This window comes from Dermacentor variabilis, chromosome 1 (assembly GCF_050947875.1).
Source record: "Dermacentor variabilis isolate Ectoservices chromosome 1, ASM5094787v1, whole genome shotgun sequence".
Classification (NCBI taxonomy): Eukaryota; Metazoa; Arthropoda; class Arachnida; order Ixodida; family Ixodidae; genus Dermacentor; species Dermacentor variabilis.
Window position 1 is genome coordinate 232299579 of NC_134568.1, and position 18785 is coordinate 232318363.

Below are 18785 nucleotides of genomic sequence, written 5' to 3' on the forward strand. Positions count from 1 at the left end.
TGTGCGGGCGGAGATCAACGTGCTATCAAAGAGCACACCGAGATCGCTTATTTCATCTGCTCAACACTGTGTGATCAGCAAAAAAAACTACGGGAAGACAATGTTACGGGTTTTACACGAATGTGACAAAATTCTGGTTCGAGATAAGTTTCGAGTGAGGCCGTTTAACTGGCACCATTCGGAAAACGAGGATCGGTCGGACTGCAGTGCGCGGCCGTCCTCGATACAGTGTATCTCCTTAAATATTTTGATTTCGTCAGCGTAAAGAAGAAATGAGGTCTTCTGGTTTGCATAAGGAATGGTCATCGATGAAAATTAAGAAGGAAAGCGGACCTAACATGCAACCTTGGGGCACACCGCTACATACCGTATAGACTAAATCAGATTGACCATTGACGCTCACGAAGCAGGACCGATCGAGGAGATAGCTGCGTAGTAGAGTTGCAGCTTAAACACCGTAATTCCCAAGCTTCTGGAGAAGTAGGGGACAATCTACTACGTCAAAGGCTTTGCTGAGATCGCAGTACACAGCATCAACATGCCCTATTCGCGTGACAGGTGGGGAAACCTGCATCATAAAGCTGACAAGGTTGGCGGTCGTTGAGCGGCCAGAAAGAAATAATTGCTGATTTGGAACAAGATTTTTTTTCTTTTTACACTGGAGAACAACACACTCTGAATAGCCCATTAGAAAAGCTTGAAAATCTCAGAGAGAACAGAAATCGGCTGGTAGTTTGAGACATCCGTTTTGGGGCCAGATTTAAAGACAGGTAAAACGCCAGCGGTTTTCCAAACACGCGGTAAAGTGCAATTACTGAGACAGTTATTAACGATTGATGTCCGCAGGGGTACAAAGATACTGACATAGGCTTTAATAATGGCAGCCGGCATGCCACCTGGGCAGGAGAAATATGGCCGCAGACGCCTGAGGCATTTGCTGATGAGATCCTCGTCAATGAGCACCGAGTTGGAGATTCCAACAGAAGAACGCAGCTATTGGGCAGTGACGGTAGAGATAGAGAAGAAAAATGAACAGAGAAGAAATAATTAAGCGATAGCTTACACAGAAAGCCAGCGAAACACAAAAAGAAGAAGTGCCGCGCGACTAGTGGCGCGGAACTTTTCGCGCGATTTCGAGGGCTTCCTTCATGTTTGGGAATAGCTTTTATGTAGCACATATTGGAGCAACAGAAAGCTGGATCGAGAATTTTTAATGGTGGTCGACAATTTTCTCATTGACACTCTTGCTTTGAATATAATACTTAATAAATTGATTAATTAATAATAAATAAATATTTCATAAGGCTAAATACAAAAATAAATCCTCTGACTTACTCCAAGCGACGCGAAACAACATTACCTTAGTTTTGTCCAGCTTCCTGGCACTTTGAATATTTTTTTAATTATGACACAAGTTACGTGGGCACAGGGTATACGTTATATATTGTAAACCCCAATCGTATGAAATGTCGCCTTTTTATTTATATTTATTGATGAACTTATACCTGGCTTACGTTCTAAGCCGACCATCAATGCTTACCATGAGGATGAACGTTCTGATCCAGGGAGGCATGTGAATCCCAGAACGGGCGACCACGGGCGCTCCTTTGCGTGCGAAAAGCTCGCTGCTCTACACGAGCCGTGCAGCTTGAAGGTCGCCCTGCGTCTGAAGAACTCCCGCATTCATTTCTGTGAATGTTTATGCACCGGAGTAAAGACTCCGTACGCTTGCCCGCACCAGCAAGGGAGACAAAAAATTCGACAGAACGCACCTCACGATGACTGTCGACGGTAAAGCGCTAAGCATTAATTCAATATAGCGGCGTAACGTATTGCCACCTTCGAAACGAGTTATGCATGAGGCGTGTACTGCAGCGGGATTCCTGTTTCCCGCTTCTCTAAGAACACTCGGTGCCATCTAGCGGAGCCGCCGCGAAGCCTGTGCGTGGCCTCCAAAATGCATGTCTCGCCGGTGCGTGCGAACGCTGAGAAACGCGTACCGCGCCAACCACACGTGGGCGTCGGAATGCGAACGCCCGCGCCGCACCGCGTCTGGGCAGGCTCAGCGCCAGGCACGTAGACTGCATCGCGGGTTGGCGCGTGGCGGCGTCGAGATCTAGCAGCGCTAGATATTTACACTTGTGCTGGCACCGGCCGCCCGCGTCGCCTGCGTGCCGCGACCCTGCGTGAACATGGCGAGCCAAAGTGGCTTCTGGAACGAAGCTGGTTGTTGAACCACTAGCAGCGATATAATAGCTTGTAGAAATATAAAACCGAATTTCAAATTTAAAAATGTTCAGGCTTATTGCCAGCTTTCTCATACTGCTTACCGTGGCCGCTGGGCTACTTTGAACATTGAGGCCTAGCAATACTGCGCCGCGACAACTCGCGCATCATGTGGGTGCGTGCCGCGACGCAGAGTGCAGCGCGTCGCCTGATGCCGCTTATCGACAGGTACGCCTGGTTGGGTCTCAATGCCTCCTCTCTCGCGCTTATCTCTGGGCACACTGCGCCATCTAGTGGCGCTGCCGAGAAGTCCACGCACGGCCTCCGAGACGAGAAGCGTGGCGCACCGGTGCCTGCGAACGCTGAGAATTGTTCCGTCACTTGCCACACGCCTAGTGGCACATACTCAGTGACACAAGTTGGTGAGATGTTCAACGAAGAGTGGCACATATCCAGTGCATTCATGGCGCAGCTCGCTAAAGCCTGAAAGGCGTTCATTGAAAAGCGACACATACCCAGTGCAGTTGTGGCGCAGCCTGCTAAAGCGCCGGGTTGCTGCCTTTTAGAAACCCTTGTTACGTGGGTTTGATTCCACCATGCATCGTAGAACTCTCAGGGCTAGTTCTTGTCATTATAGAGCGGCACATTCCCAGTGGCAATTACTGTGATTACCCCAGTGGGCATCAGAGAGGTTCATTGAACACCAGCTCAGACCGAGTAGCGCATACCCAGTGCTCCAAGTAGGCGTCAACGAGATAGAGAGAGAGAGAGAGAAATAACATTCATCATGCCCATAGCAACTAAGGCCACAGTCCGTCAAAAAGTTACTTCGAAAAGCGGCACCTACCCAGTCCCGCATCTACAGTGAGCCATGTCGGCGTGAAAGAGGTTCGTTGAACAGCGCCACGTATGTACACACTGCCACAAACTCAGTGACCCAAGTTGGTTCGGTGCTTAGTTTGGAACCCTGTTCCCTGAGCACAGCAGCCCGATGCTCTGCCCATTCGATGGCGGACTGCTCAGTTGCTCAGGCAGGCGGGAACACGGTTAGATGCGAACATAGATACACGAATACAAACAGATGTACAGCCCCCGAAAAGAGCGTGAAGTACCCTAAGAATACCAACGCAATAAATAATAGAGAAGAACAGGAAGACGTAAACCTCCTCTAACTGTTGTGTCAGCATAACCTGAGCGGTTGCTGAGAGAAAGGAAACGCTTGATGAAAGCATGCTCACGAAATCACGAATGAACCCATGCTGCGGACATTAAGTACCTTCGGCGGACTTAAGAGGAAGCTTTAGCTCGGGTGCTCCTACCTAATTACATTTAAAAGGAGAATTCGTTTTTCTCGGCAACCACTGCGCCAAATTTCACGAACTTTGCGGCATGTAAAAGAAAAACTTAAAATCTAGTGACTGTTGGTTTTGAATTTTCGATTTAGATCCTGAACTTTTTATTAAAAATTGGCAAAAATCGAAAATTTTCAGAAAACGAAAATATCAAGTTTACAACTGCGTAACTCAGCAAGGAAAATTGATACCACAATTTTGTGAAATGCACCTGATAGTACATCTAAAGCGGACAAAATTGATATGTTACACATGAATCTAAAAAAAATACAGTAATATGTAAATACAGCTTTTGCAGAACCCTTGTACACAACGTAACAAATTCGCGTAAGATCTAAATTGACATATCAAATTTGTCCGCTTTAAATTATCTAATGGATGCCGTTTACAGAACCGCGATATCTGTTCTTGATGACGAGTTATTAATTTATAAACCTCGTACGTCTATTTTGTTCGATCTTTCGAATTCTTGAAAATCGTTTTCACAAAATTCAAGCCCTAACTCGAGATTCCGCTTCCAACAGTCACTTGAATTTAAATCTCTCTTTCAAATACAACAAATTTCATCAAACTTGGTCCAAGGGTTATCTCAGAAAAGCGTTTTTGCGTTTTACATGTATTTGAATAGGCCGCGTTGGAGTTGGGCCCGAGTTAAAGCGTCCTTTTAAACAGTGTTTCCTTTCGACGGTTTCACCGTATAACAAACCAAATTCAGCCGGTTCACCTCCGTGTCTTTCCCTTATCATTCATTATGTCTCTCATGCTCTTATACTGAGTATGGTCGGTAGTGTATTTGTAAGTTTAAATAATTCATATATGAGCGAGGCACAAGTGGTGCCCGCTGTCTTGTGAACATCGTGGTCTAGCGCTATTTATCGGCAGGCACACCCTCAACACACCGACCTTTCGCTTATTTGAGAAAGTTTTGCCAGAAACAAAGAGGTGATGAAGCCTTGAGTTTATTAGTATAGATATGGCAATACACTGTCAGCCCGCTGCATAGTACTGCTACTGTGTTAATCTTGCGCCGGTCGCTTGGACAGAGAAAGTCGAGAAGAGAATGCTGAAGCTAACAAATTCGAGAGTGTTTGTGACCAGTGTTTTTTTTTTTTGATAATGTAGAGGCTGTCTCCGGACAAATATAAAAGAGTCTATTCCAGGTCGCGTCACTGTTAATTGACTATTCCTGGGGCGCATCATCTACATTACGCTGGTGCTTTGCCACGCTCGCTCTTGTGGCAAATGCCGGGCCACGAGCGTTGCACATACAGGGCACAATGTGTTTTCAAAGGAGTTGTGCGCGGACGCACATGTGCAGTGTCGTCGAGTGCCGCACAAAATTTTGCTCTTCAAGTCTGCAAATTTTCAGTGTGTCTTTGTGAAAGATGCTTTACTATGGTACAACCAGAGCAAGGAGGCTGCTCGTACGGGCGGTAACCTTATAACCTTATACCAGGGAAATGTGTGAGCCCGTGTTGGGATGAGTCGTTTCAGTTCAGCAAGTTGGCAGTGATTCATGTAATTGAAAGGGCCAAAAGCAGGGCTTAAAATCTCCTTTCATTGGAGGGGGGCCCCTCATAAGGTGGCGACATATACATGTTCATTCATGCCCGAAAGCCAGAAAAATAACAAGAATGGTAGCAAGACGAGCCAGAATACAATAAAAAAGAAAGAATACGTATTTTGACTTTACATGTGTTAGGTTCGTGTTATATACGTACATCACTGAAGCGTTGAATCACAGGATCCGGCTGGGAAACAGGTCAAATAATGGAAGCACGTAGGAAAAAATACCACGAATTTAGTAGCCTTTCGCAAACAGCTAAAATACGATAAATTTTCCGAGGAGCCGAAAACACTAGCATACCTACTTGCCTGTCAACTTAAAATAGTGTAGAGTGTGTCAAGAAGCATGCAAAGTGTTCCAGAAGATAAAATAAATAGGAATGCCTGACGCGATCAAGAGCTTTAGCAAGGTCTACCTATAGCAGTGCAAGCTACTCAGTGGACCGTAACAGTATTGAAGAAGTGTACGGGTGATATGTATGTGGGTGGGAATAGATCGGCCCATAACGTCTGATGGGAACCAATGAGAATTGATATCGCAAATTGGAATCTTTAGATAACACTGTCGTAAAAGATTTATAATAAACGTTTGACAATGTGATTGGTCTCTAGCTTTCTTGAGAATGCATTTTTTTCCTTATCTGAACTTTTTGGAATTAAAACTGTGTTGTTTTTGCAAAAATATTGCGGAAGGGAGCCCACCTCTAAACTTATAGTAAATATATCCAATAATATGAGACTGATAATTCCTTTGGAAGCTTTGTAAAATTCCTTTGAAAGTCCATCAGGGCCGGGCGTTTTCGATAAAGGCAGCTGATAAATAACTAGATCAATTTCTTGGATCGTAGGAGTAGCAGTCATGAATGTACACTCATCATCCTGTGAAGGTTTTACAGGAGACAAGGTTCCTGCCACTTGCTACCTCCACTTCCTAGAACTCCACTCAAAGTACTGGTGCCCAGAATTTTACACTGATGCATCCAAGTCGCATACCGACACCTCTTATGCTGCAGTCGGCCCATCTTTTACGGAATCCAGTTGCTTGAACCCGGAAACGAGCATCATTACGCCAGAAGCCTACGCGATATTGCCGGCTGGAAGGCACATCAAAGAACTAAAGCTACAAAAGGCTATCATGTTTACAGATTCGTTAAGCGTCGTCAAATCGTTAAAATCTCTACAAAAGAATAAAAACCCTGTCTTTACTGAATTTTATTCAATCCTGTGTACTTTGTACGCATCTCATCAACATATCGTAATATGCTGGGTACCTGGCCACAGAGGAATCGAGGGCAACATATGCTTGCAAATCGTATAGCTACATCAGTAACTACCAAATCAGGCAATTCTTCCATAGATGTTACTGCTACAGATTTAAAGCCTTTCCTACGCAAGAAACTGTGGGGTCACTGGCAAAGCACGTGGGACACTGAAACACTCAACCAACTTCACGTTATTAAGCCAAAGGCAGGAAACTGGCCACCGCTTACAAAATCAACACAAACCGAGGTTATTATCTGCCGTCTTAGAATAGGCCACACGTGTGGCATTCACTCCTACCTGTTGACTGGTGATCAACCTTCTGTGTGCGACAAACGTGGCGAAGCCCTAACTGTCCTTCATGTCTTGATAGAGTGTCGGAAGTAGAAGCTCAAAAAGTACTTTGCCCTAGCAAATAGACACCAAATTCCTCTCCACCCGGCAATGTTTCTCGGCATTCAACCACTTTTTAATATTAGGTTCCTTCTAAAGCTTTTACAAGAAGTTGGTACATTGCAAGTTATCAGCCCAAGAGTTTCGTAGCACGTCATCTTACTAGCGGCTGCTGCTGCGATAACATACTATAAAGCACGCGCCTCCCAGACCTTGCGTTCAAGGGCTCACTGGTGAAGTACGAGAGCTACTTTCACTCACACGTTCACTGAATTATTCTCGTGTAATCGAAGTTTTATGACCATAGCATACATCACTAATTATTACCCGTCTATTTATTTATTCTGTTATTATTCTACTGATTAGGATTACAGAATGTAGCTTTTGTGTTGATAGTACAGATCATTACTCATTTCCATACTTTATTACATATATGCTTACGCACTTTACAGCGACAGCTTTAGGGTCCTTTTACAACCGCAAATCACCAACCTTGCGCAATCCACTACAACATTGTCAACTCATTAACACTAGCTTGGCGCTCTTTGGCCATACCTGGCCCTTGCGCCATAAAACCTTATATATCATCAGGAGACACAAAACTCTCTAAGGCTTTTGCATCGTGATCGTTGGGAGGGGCACTCAAAAACACACTCTAGTAACTTTCAAACTGGGAAATTGTCATTCGTATTTGTTACAAGACTACCTTTGGGGTATATTTCCGCTATTACATTGGAAATAGTGCGACATCGCTCATCAAGTAAAGCTTGGCGTGTTGGCTGCTCATGAGTGCACAGCACGCCAGCTTCGAGATCGAATTCATGCACATTTGTAGCGCGCTGCGTCATACTTTTGTAACTCGCATTTAATATTTTCTATGGCATCGACGTAAGTGCCTTGAATTTCGCATTGCATCTCGTAAAGAATACATGGGCTGTTAAGAAGCCTTTTATAGCAAAGCTGTCTATGGCTAGGATCTGAAAAAAGTGCGTCCCCCGAGATGTTGACAAAAACAAATCATCATGTGGGCCCATCCCGGTGATAGTGCAGAAAGGGTCCACGCTCAATGGCACATACAACTGTGGGCTAGGGGACCTGTAATGTGCCCTTGAACTACCCTTGTCACACGTGAGACCGAAATATGTCCCTGGAAAAAGGGTAAGAACAGATATATTTGAAAAATCTTTGTGGAACATTTTTTAAAAAGGACTTGAAAATTTACAGGGTCTCTTAAGATCTCTCTCAAGAGGTGAACGGCGAAAGCCTCCTCTTCCTCCTCTTTCATTCGCCTCTTTCTCTTTGCCTCTTCTCTTTCTCTTCTTTGTCTTTCTCTTTCCTTCTTCTCGTCACCTATTTCTTCTTTCTTCTTTCCTTCTGTTTCTTTCTTGGTCTTCTTTTCGTTTCCTTCTTATGTTTGCCTCTTTCTCTTTACTCCTTTCCCTTTACCTATTTCTGTTTCATTCTTATTTCATTATTATTATTATTCATTGTTATTAGTCATTATTAGTCATTACTGCTCACTAGTACGCATTCCTAGTCATTTGTTATCAATTGTGGTCATTACAAGCCGTCGTTAGACATGTTGGTCATATCGTAGTCATAAGTAGTCATTATAAGTCATTTTATTCATTATTACTGATTACTAGTCATTACTAAGCATTTTTAGTCATTTCTAATTAGTTTTAGTCGTTACAATTCGTCTTTATGGATATTGGTCATTTCGTAGTCATTACTGGTCATTGCAAGTGATTTCAGTCATTATTAGTCATTACTGCCTAATAGTAATCATCTTTAGTCATTTGTAATTAATTGTGGTCATTACAAGCCGTCGTTAGACATATTGGCCCTTTCGTAGTCATTAGTAGCCATTACAAGTCATTAGTAGTCTTGTTAGTCATTACTATTCATTACCAGACATTTCTAGTCATTTCTAATCAATTGTTGTCATTACAAGCCGCCATTAGACATATTGGTCATTTCGGAGTTATTAGTAGTCATTACAAGTCATTAGTACTGATTATTAGTCACTACAAGCCATTATTAACTCTACCAATCTCTATTATAAACGTTATCATTCACTAACTGTCACTGCCAATCATTTTTCATCTGTCTTTAATCTGTCTTCATATAGCGTGATCACGCTTCGGCGGACACCCCGGCGGTCAGGTCTGCTGACACAAACTTCACCATGAGCCTAGAAAGGCTTTCGCCTTAAAATTGTCGGTGCCAACCATGCAAAACGCACTAGTGCCACTGCTTGCGCATTCATCGTCGTCTTCTTCCATAGCTCGCTCTGTTGTGTAACAAAAATCTGTGCCCTTCCACTCTGTGAAGAAGAATAACCAGCGAAGCTGTGTATCTAGGCCCCTTAATGGCTATCTGAACCTCCGCCGTGGATCGGCCCGGCATTGCACTATCTTCGGGATAGGCCTACGTATGTGGAGTGCTCAATGCCTCCTTCACCTCCGCCGCGGGTCGGCCCCGCATTGCGCTATCTTCGCGATCGCTCCACGTATGGGGAGTGCTTAACGCCTTCTTTATCTCCACCGCGGGTGGGCCGGCATTGCACTATCTTCGGGATCACCCCACGTATGGGGATTATTGTTTAACGATCGCTTCACCTCCGCCGTGGGTCGGCCCGGCGTTTCACAATCTGCGGGATCGGCCCACGTATGGGGAGTGCTTAACGCCTGCTTCCCCTCCACCGCGGGTGGGCCAGCATTGCACTATCTTCGGTATCACCCCACGTATGGGGATTATTGTTTAACGATTGCTTCACCTCCGCCGTGGGTCGGCCCGGCATTGCACTATCTTCGGGATCGCCCCACGTATGGGGAGTGCTTAACGCCTGCTTGACCTCCACCGCGGGTGGGCCGGTATTGCACTATCTTCGCGATCACCCCACGTATGGGGATTATTGTTTAACGATTGCTTCACCTCCGCCGTGGGTCGGCCCGGCATTGCACTATCTTCGGGGTCGCCCCACGTATGGGGAATGCTTAACCATCCGCTTCTGATAGTGGTCGACTTTAATGCAGCCCACCCCCTCTGGGGTGGCCTGCTTTACAAAGTTATTGAGGACATGGATCTCACACTCGTCAACGATCCAAGGAATAGCACGAGGCTCGCCAAAAGTGTTCAAAGAGACACGAACCCCGACTCGACCCTCACCAGACGTACACCCAAGCTTGCTGGACCAATCTGGACGAGTACCTAGGCAGCGACCACTCGCTGCTAGCCACCACTCTCCATGGACTCGTATACAAAGTAAGGATAGGCACTGCTCACCTCACGGATTGGACCAAGCTGCGGGAGATAAGAGAAGAAATAGCTACAAACGAACAGAGCCAACAGCTTCAGTCAATTAAGGACTGGATCACTCAGCTTCACCAGGATGTGAAGGCGCACACCAAAATGCTTGAAACATCGACCACCACTCCTAGCATCGACGCTCGCTTACTTTACATGTGGGAATCCCGGCGTAGCCTGCTGAAGCATTGGAAAAGGCAAAGAATAAATCGCAAGCTCAAGAGGCGAATCCCACTGCTCACACAGAAGGCTGCGGAATACGCTACCACGCTATGCCGAGAAAATTGGCTATCCCTCTGCGACAGCTTGAGAGGAAGACCGAGTACTTCCAAGACATGGAAGCTATTGAGGTATTTAATCAACCCGGCCAGCAGCAAAACGGAATCCCACCACAATATGGTCCAAGCAATCCACCAATTTCCAGGAAACGAGGTGGACCTCCTTTTGACTCTCAAAGCTCAGTACTTCCCCACACAGTCATCAGAGCCTCTGCCACCCAAAACCGGCACGCCTAACGAGCTCCAAGACGAGGGCATTCATCTAAATGAAGTAACGGCGGCGACAATGGGCTTGAGACGCCACACAGCCCCGAGATTGAACCAAATTACCAATAACGCACTTGTAAAACCTTGACAGCCCCTTGCTACTAGAGCTTACCGCTCATCTTAACGAAGTATGGAGGGAAGGAAACCTTCCCGAGGACTGGAAAATGGCCGAGGTTCGTCTGATACCGAAGCCAGGCAAGCCACCAGCCATAGAGAACTTACGACCGATCTCCCTCTCTTCGTGTGTAGGGAAGCTCCTAGAGCACATCGTTCTCAACCGGCTACAACCATTCCTGGAGGACTCGGGGAAACTTCCAACAACGATGACAGGATTCCGTCCACACCTCTCAACTCAAGACATCCTACTTCAGCTGAAAAAGAAAGTGAGTGTACCAGCGACACGCACCTCCCACACGGCTATCCTCGCCTTAGATCTTAAAGGGGCGTTCGATAACGTCAAGCATGCAGCAATCTTACAGAGGCTAAACACGCTGGGCTGTGGGGCCAGGACGTATCCCTATATCAGAGATTTCCTCTCAGATAGAAAAGCCATCCTAAAGGTCGGGGGCCAAGCCACAAACCCCTTCCTACTGGGCTGGCGCGTCACACCACAGGGCGCAGTGTTATCCCCTCTTCTTTTCAATATCGCCCTAATACGCCTTCCGCTGCTCCTCGATAACATCCCGGGGATCCGACGTGGCCTATATGCCGACGACATTACCATCTGGTCGTCCACAGCGTCCATCGGGGCCATGGAGAGCCGCTTGCAGGAAGCGGAAGACGCGGTGAGTAACTATGCTAAGTCATGCGGGCTCAGCTGCGCCCCCCAAAAGTTGGAGCTACTCCTTGACTCACCGCGAAAGAAGCACGCATTCGACTCACCCACTATCAACACACAACTGGAGGGACACACCATCGTTCCATCTCAGAGCGCAAAGATATTGGGAATGGTTTTCTAGTTGGGGGGGGGATCGCACCAACACAATATTAATTCACAAGCTTAAGAATACAACAGCCCAAGTTACCCACATGATCCGGCGAATAACTACCAAGACAAAAGGAATGGGGGAGGCGGACGCGCTTTGGCTTGTCCAAGCCTTCGTCTTGTCTCGAATATTTGTAAAGATTGGTTGCGCTTTGTAGGCGATCACAAGCAAGAAGACAGGACAGGCTTCTGCCTTGTGATCGTCTACAAAGCGCAACCAATCTTTCCAAATACAATGAACCAACTTGCCCAACAGCGCATTCTGCTAAACTACGTGTCTCGAATAACTTACGCTATTCCATACGCACTACTCAACGCGATGGGGCTCAAGAAAATCAACACAATGATCAGAAAGGCATATAAGCAGGCGATGGGCCTGCCGATCAGTGCGTCCACAGAACGCCTACTACGGCTAGGTGTGCACAACACGGCCGAGGAGCTGATCGAGGCACATTTATCCAGTCAGCGAACAAGGCTGGCGGTTACGCAAGCGGGGAGGTCCATCCTGGTACGCCTGGGCCTCTCTGTCCCTCTCAGCCATCCGCCGCCTCAGATTGTGAGCTTACCCCATGCCATCTGGAGCAACATCACCGTACGTCCTCTACCTCGCAACATGCACCCAGTGCACCACGCAGACCGAAGGGAGGCCCGGGCCCTGGCCATACACAAGCGATACGGGACTTTACCCTACTACAGCCTACATGGACGCGGGGTCTTGCCCCAGACGCGCAGCCACAGCAGCCACCGTAGTCGTCAACAAAGAACATAGGAGCAGCTTTTCGCTCACATGAAACAATCCCCTCCAAACCGAGGAAGCGGCCATAGCCCTTGCGCTCTGCCAAACAGGGGTTGAAGTCATAGTGAGCGACTACCAACAGGCGTGCCGCAACTTTGCTAGGGGCAGAATTCATACCACTACGCTCCAAATCATCAATCGAAAGCCGCCAACGAGATCAGTCATGATCATCTGGGCGCCAGCTCATCACGGCATTCCTGGCAACGAGGTCGCCAACCACGTGGCTCGAGATTTGAGCCACCGAGACGACGCCGAGGAATCTGAACCCGAGCGCATGCACCCTCTAGTCTCGTACCAAGACATCAGACAACACTACAAGCTAACCCGCAGAACATATGCACCCCCACACAAGTCACTACCTAGAGAGCAGGAGCGATTCCTCCGAGCTCTACAGGTTAATACATTCCCCCAACCAGAAATCACCTCATAGCCCCTACACAATTCTGTCCGCAAGGCCACCGGACTTTCTGACAGATTGTGACTTCACTATGTGACGCAGGATTGTGCGGTGACACTGCATAACATTAGGAACGCCTTTGCGGGCTGCGTGACAGTGCCCATAGAAAGTTTGTGCGTACGTGAATGTGTGTGTGTGTGTAGCTTTTTTTTTCTTAATTTCTTTTTTTAATCTTTCTCTCTCACCTTTTTTTTAATCCTTCTCTCTCTCACCTATCGCATCCCCTTGCTGCTCCCCCAGTACAGGGTAGCCAACCGGAGATAATCTCTGGTTAACCTCGCTGTCTTTCCTTTGCCTTTCTCTCTCTCCCTCTCTCTCTCTATCTATCTATCTCTCTCTCTTCGCAATGTCGCTTCTGCGCAGAGCCCGGTTCCCTCAGGCACATAGGAGGGGGTTGCAGAGCGGCATCATTACATCCTCCGAACCCTTACCACGCCAACGAGCTTTGGGAGAGAGCCTTGGCCAGCTGCGACCTCGAGGATCAGCAACGGCTGATTGCGAGGGCCCAGGACATGGCCCGAGCTCATGTCATTGTGGAATGAGGACGCCTCTCAAAAGCTGCATTCAGCCAATAAAAATGTTTACTCTCTCTCTCTCTCTCCCGCAAAGGGGCGTAAGACCACATGTATATCATGTTTCGCAACCGTAGCAACGGTACGGCGAAGCTGGCGTAATTTCGACAGAAACAACTCTAGGAGGCACCTGGGAAGCGGGGAACAACAGCGACAAGAGTTAATGGAATTCAGGGCTCGACGAAAACCCGTCTGGTCGGGAAAACTTATGGCGGGAAATATGGAGCGCCGACCAATCGTTGTAAACAAAAGACGTTTCGGCCCCGCTACGGGGAGCCTTGTATAATGATGGCGATCAAGAGCGACAATACTGCCCGACGCCATGGGCAGCATGACGCCGTTTTCTTATGCTGCTCTAATTAACATCCCCTCGTTGCAACCGCGGTTCTCCGTTTCTCTATACAATTTTCGCTGTGTATTCGCCATTATACCAAACACAGCAGCATGCAACGGCAAAAAGCAGGCGATTAGTAGCAAATGCTTACGCATGTTGTAGATTACTCCCAGAGGAGTTGCTGCGTGAACTTCTTTTGGTCATGTCATTGTGGTGTCATGTCATTGTAGCGCATTGTGGTGTCGTCTCCCTTCCGTCCTTGCTTGCTGGCGCTAAATATGCTATCAGTTTACCAACACGCCCAACAAATGGCAATGTCACATCAACTGATTAATCGCCACTAAATTATTAATCTAAAGATTGGAGAGTTAGAATTGCCCCGCACAAATGGTAATAAAATCACGTCCAGCGCTTGTCGAATGGGTGCCGCGGTGCTACGGTTGACCTGCCGAGGGAAGGCCGATTCCCTCCTTAAAAAATGGAGTGGAGCGGTGGGCCCCCCATGGTTTCCCTGTCTTTAAGCACTGACCAAAAGGGTGGTAAGTTGGGCTTGTTGGTGGTTCATGCACTCTAACCCGATTTACAGCCTTACGGTTTCTTAATTACAGGCGTAAATCGGCCTACAACTCCCACCCTTATAACCGCTAAAGGTGTAAGGATGTGAATTAAGGTGCCCTCAGGGTACAAATCGGTTTAGAGTGTAGGCACAGCGCCAGGAAGGCTTAAAAGACGGAGAGTAGTGTAGACATGCAAAACAACCTTTGCTGAAAGTCAGCGCTGTGTGCATCCTAATTTATTATTATTGACATGGTGCTCATGTAGAGGTTGGCGCCTTTAGATGACACCGGCAACTCATCGTCATTTCAAAACAAAATGAAGTGATGAAATGTGGCGAAAAACACTAAACGATGTCAGACAGCATGAACACAAGATTCTGGAAACGAGTCCAGAAAGCCGCAGAATATAAGCATACACAGTTACGTAAGCAAATTCAACGTTCCAAGACCGCCGTCTTGCCTTCCTCGCACTGTACCTATAGAATCATAGTACTTAAAGGCTGCTGTGAAAACACGGATAACAAAAAGAAAAAAAGGACAACACAACCGCTGTTTGTGGTGTTTTGTATATCTTTGTCGTCTTCATTCCTTCATGTGCCCGTGTTTGCAGACCTGCCTTTCCATAACGTCAAAAATGCATACTTAGCCGACTTTGTCGCTGATACTTTAAGGCTTTAAGCTAACAATATGTTTGTTGCTTAATATCATCGCAATAAATTAATCAATGTTACTTTTATCATGGTCACCACGAAATGCGCGCATCTCATGATGACACTAGGGATGCTGGTAAATTAGTGATCTGGCGAGATGGTTCACTAGCTAGCAGATACTCTGCAAGACAACAACGCAATGCATCAGCGAAAATGGGTGAACATAAAGTAGTGATTTACGCACTCTATTTGTTATTTAAATTATTGACAATAAATCACTATTATTGTGCACCCTGTACGGAGTCAAGTTCTGGAGCTCCAGCGCAGAAAGAAGCTTGCATCCCGTTTCTTAAACACGAGATTTCGTTTATGAAAGACGTCGGATCTGGAAGCGCGACATCAGGTTGGCGTTGGATGTTCTCCCTGCTTACAGTAGGCAGTGCAATGTTTTCAAGAAACGAAATCCTCATTATTTGCCAGTAACGGCCGTGAAGAAGTACTGCCAATGTCCGTAATTGGCGTGGTGACATGATTGGCCGCTATATTTTGGTGATGCGCTGATAAATGATGGTGCGCCCGTCTCCTTTCAATACCTCGATAAGTTCAATTCATTCTTATGAAGCTTTACGGTGCCAGAATGTGCTAGAAAAGCATTTAGCTTTGTTTCCGATGCAGTTAGGGCAGCAGCGGCTTGATATGATGCCCACACTGAGGAAACCTTCGCAGCTGTGATGTAAATTACATAAACTTACAGTACTGACTATAGCGACTTACAAATAAAGCCTGCAAAGTACGTAGCTGACATCATAGCCCCTTAATTACTTGGCTCACATTTTCACTGTGTCGATTTTATCTGCTATTTTTTTCGTAAAGAATAAAAATGGCTGAGCTATCGTTTATGTTCAAGAGTGTGGCCAGAAATCATCTTAGTAATTATCGCTCGATCTCTTCGTAGCCCATATTTCCGAAAGCACTCGGAAAATTAATATTTAAGAAGCAGCTTATTCTTTAGCACTTTTTGATATTTGGTTCCCTTTCTGTATTACGAACGGGAAGGTAAACAGCATCTTCTTTAGTCTTGGTAAACGATATTATACTGGCCAAAATTGAAATGAAGAGACTAAATTTACGTATGCTTATTGATTATGAAGACTTTTGAACTCCTGAAACACAAAATCTTGATTTCTAATCTGGTAAGATATGGTGTCTGACGTCCTTGACTCAAGCTGTTATGTTCCTACTTAGCCAAATGGAGGCAAATATTTTTCATTGGCAATGACAAGTAGACTCAGAGACACAATCAATATGGCGTTCCTCAAGGTAGCCTGCGATTATTTTTTTTTTCATGTTTATAATAATGGCATAATCGAGACTACCAGCGAACCACACTTCATACTCTATGCCGATGATACCATTTTTTTCTTGAACGGTACTTCTTCGAACGAGCTTATAATTAAAATAGAGCAACATCATCCTTACTGCACTGCATGAGTGGTCCATGAAGCGCGGGTAACCGATTGAATAAATAAAAATATGAAGGAGTAGAGGCCGTTTTCTTTAGAGAAATAACTTTAACATAGAAAGAAACAAAGAACTAAAATTGGCTGGTGATAACGTATACAGTTCGCTGACACCTACAGATTACTTGAGGTTCTGTTTTATTATTGCATGAAAATGAACGGGCGTATAAGTGACGCACTCAATAAGCTGGTCAGTTGGTTTGCTCTTTCCAGGTGCCGGTCTGATTTCTGCTACACGTCTCAAGCTACACGATTTATCGCGGGATGTTTCACTGTTATACTTAAGCTATACTGCCATCTGCTTTGGGGCATAACCGCATAACCTTGAAAACAAACATCAGCAAACTCGCGCTACAGACTAAACCAATCAGGCACAACGCTGGAATTAGCTACACAGCCCACACGCTTCAATTCTTTCTTCGCTATAAGATTACTGTGTTATGAATATACGTACCGATTGTTGTACTCTGTTCGTTAACTCAGATCACACGGGCACACCGTCCTTTATACTAGGGGGAGGGACGGTGTATAGATTAGGGGTCTAGATCTTAGGGTGGGGGGGGGGCCCCAACAACAAGCAATCGCATTGCGTTCGCGGTCTGCCCGGCCGGGAAGGTGCTTTAGAATATGTGGTTCTCGGCTTGCGGTTAGCGTAACGCGATTGCAGGGCCCGTCCTGCGCGCAGAAGGAAACTGAAAATATAATGACGGAAAAAGAAGATGAAATAATGCAATCCGCAATATTTTTCATAATGAAACGTATACGTGAGAGTTTATTATTTTCAGTGAGGAGGCGTTGACCCGTTTTTGAGATGTTCGCGGCGACGTTGAAACGACGCAAAGCAGATTTGGGTCGTTTGGGGCACCTGGCGCTATTTTCGAAATTTAGCGTTAGAAGTGTGCGAAAACCCAAACCCAAAGATACCGTTTGGGTTCGGTCGATGCGCTGTGGCGAAAAAATAATCATTAGAGGCTCCCCTGTCGATGGGGGCCCCTCTGCTAAAGCAGTATATTCAGACGCTCGCATTATATTTTTTTTTCACGGGACCATTTATCACTGGATAATAACTTTTACTACAAAGTTATCGCTTGGCGCATGACGCGCATTCATGTATGAAAAATTTCTGGAATGTTGTCACCGATTATATAGCGAAAGAACCTCATCGTATGCGACTGCTAGCGCAACGCCAATAGTGGTGCACTTTCCGGAGCAAAAATATATGCACAAGGCATTCTGTGATAAAACTGATTTTCTTCTCTGCCTATGAATGCGACTTGCAAATTAGGCATGTACAGCCCGAACTTGAGTTTCAGAAATTTCCTGTGCACTCTGCAATTTCAGTGTTCGTCTGTATTACGAATAAATGCTGCTTTCTTTTTTTTTTTTTTCAGCGAGCCTGGGGTCCATATACTTTTGCTCACGGGAGTACAGTCGCGAGTAAAAGTTTGGGGACAAAAGCTGCCGCGATTTTTTTTTTCGGAGCCTGGGCATTCCGGCTGAAATCAAGAACACACGCCTACGTGCGCCTGTTTGACAAATACAATGCATTAAACCAATTGCAGGCAATGGAGCTGCCCTTGAATATATTTTAACTTTTTTTGATGCTCGCGATATTTTAACTTTTGCTCGCGACTGTGCATTCTGGAACGCACGCGACCACCAGCAGTTACGCTACAATGCACGGTGAATCATGCATATAAATAATCTGGTGCACTTTTTCCGTAGATTAGATTTCGACGACCGACGACTATGATCGCCACTGTCGTTGTGCGTTGAGTGTCACTTGCTTTTTCTGAGCAATAAAGCGTTCAAATCGTAACTCACAGTTTTTAACAGTAACTCACAGGATGAAGAAACAGAGTTCACTCTGTTTCTTCATCCTCTCTACAACGTAACACTATTTTGGCATACGCACCACTTTTCTCTTGTTTTAGGCCTGGCGAAGCGACGAGTGTTTGCTTTCGAAAGCGATCGGCAACTGGCGAAAGAGTCCTGAGGCCACTGACGCAGTTAGTGGAAGAGCGCGCGAGGAACGCTAGCCCTGACACGCACGCCCGACAGCTTGCGGAGCTCAGGCGTATAGAAGCGATAGCAGGTCGGGTGTACAACATGTGCTATGGGGTGCGCATTTGTGCGTCGACAAATGGAGCCGGGCACCGTTTCCGCTGCTTTCGTGCCGTTTCTTTATTCTTTTTTCATATTTTGCAAACATTATACATGTGTCTGCAGAAATGGATGGATAGATGCAATACTTCAATGAAGG

General features: G+C 46.1%; 1 protein-coding gene across 2 annotated transcripts in view; it reads right to left on the reverse strand.

Annotated features, from left to right (window-relative positions):
- LOC142559217 (arylsulfatase B-like) overlaps window positions 1–18582 on the reverse strand; it is a 77846-nt gene extending 59264 nt beyond the window's left edge. For both annotated transcript variants that reach the window (XM_075670855.1, XM_075670848.1), the window contains exons 1-2: window positions 18438–18582; window positions 1541–1666 (exon numbers count right to left, since the gene is read on the reverse strand). In XM_075670855.1, coding sequence (XP_075526970.1) covers window positions 1541–1573 — 33 coding nt within the window. In that variant the 5' untranslated portion in view covers window positions 1574–1666; window positions 18438–18582. The remainder of the gene's footprint in view (window positions 1–1540; window positions 1667–18437) is intronic.
- Between the last annotated feature and the right edge of the window lie 203 nt (window positions 18583–18785).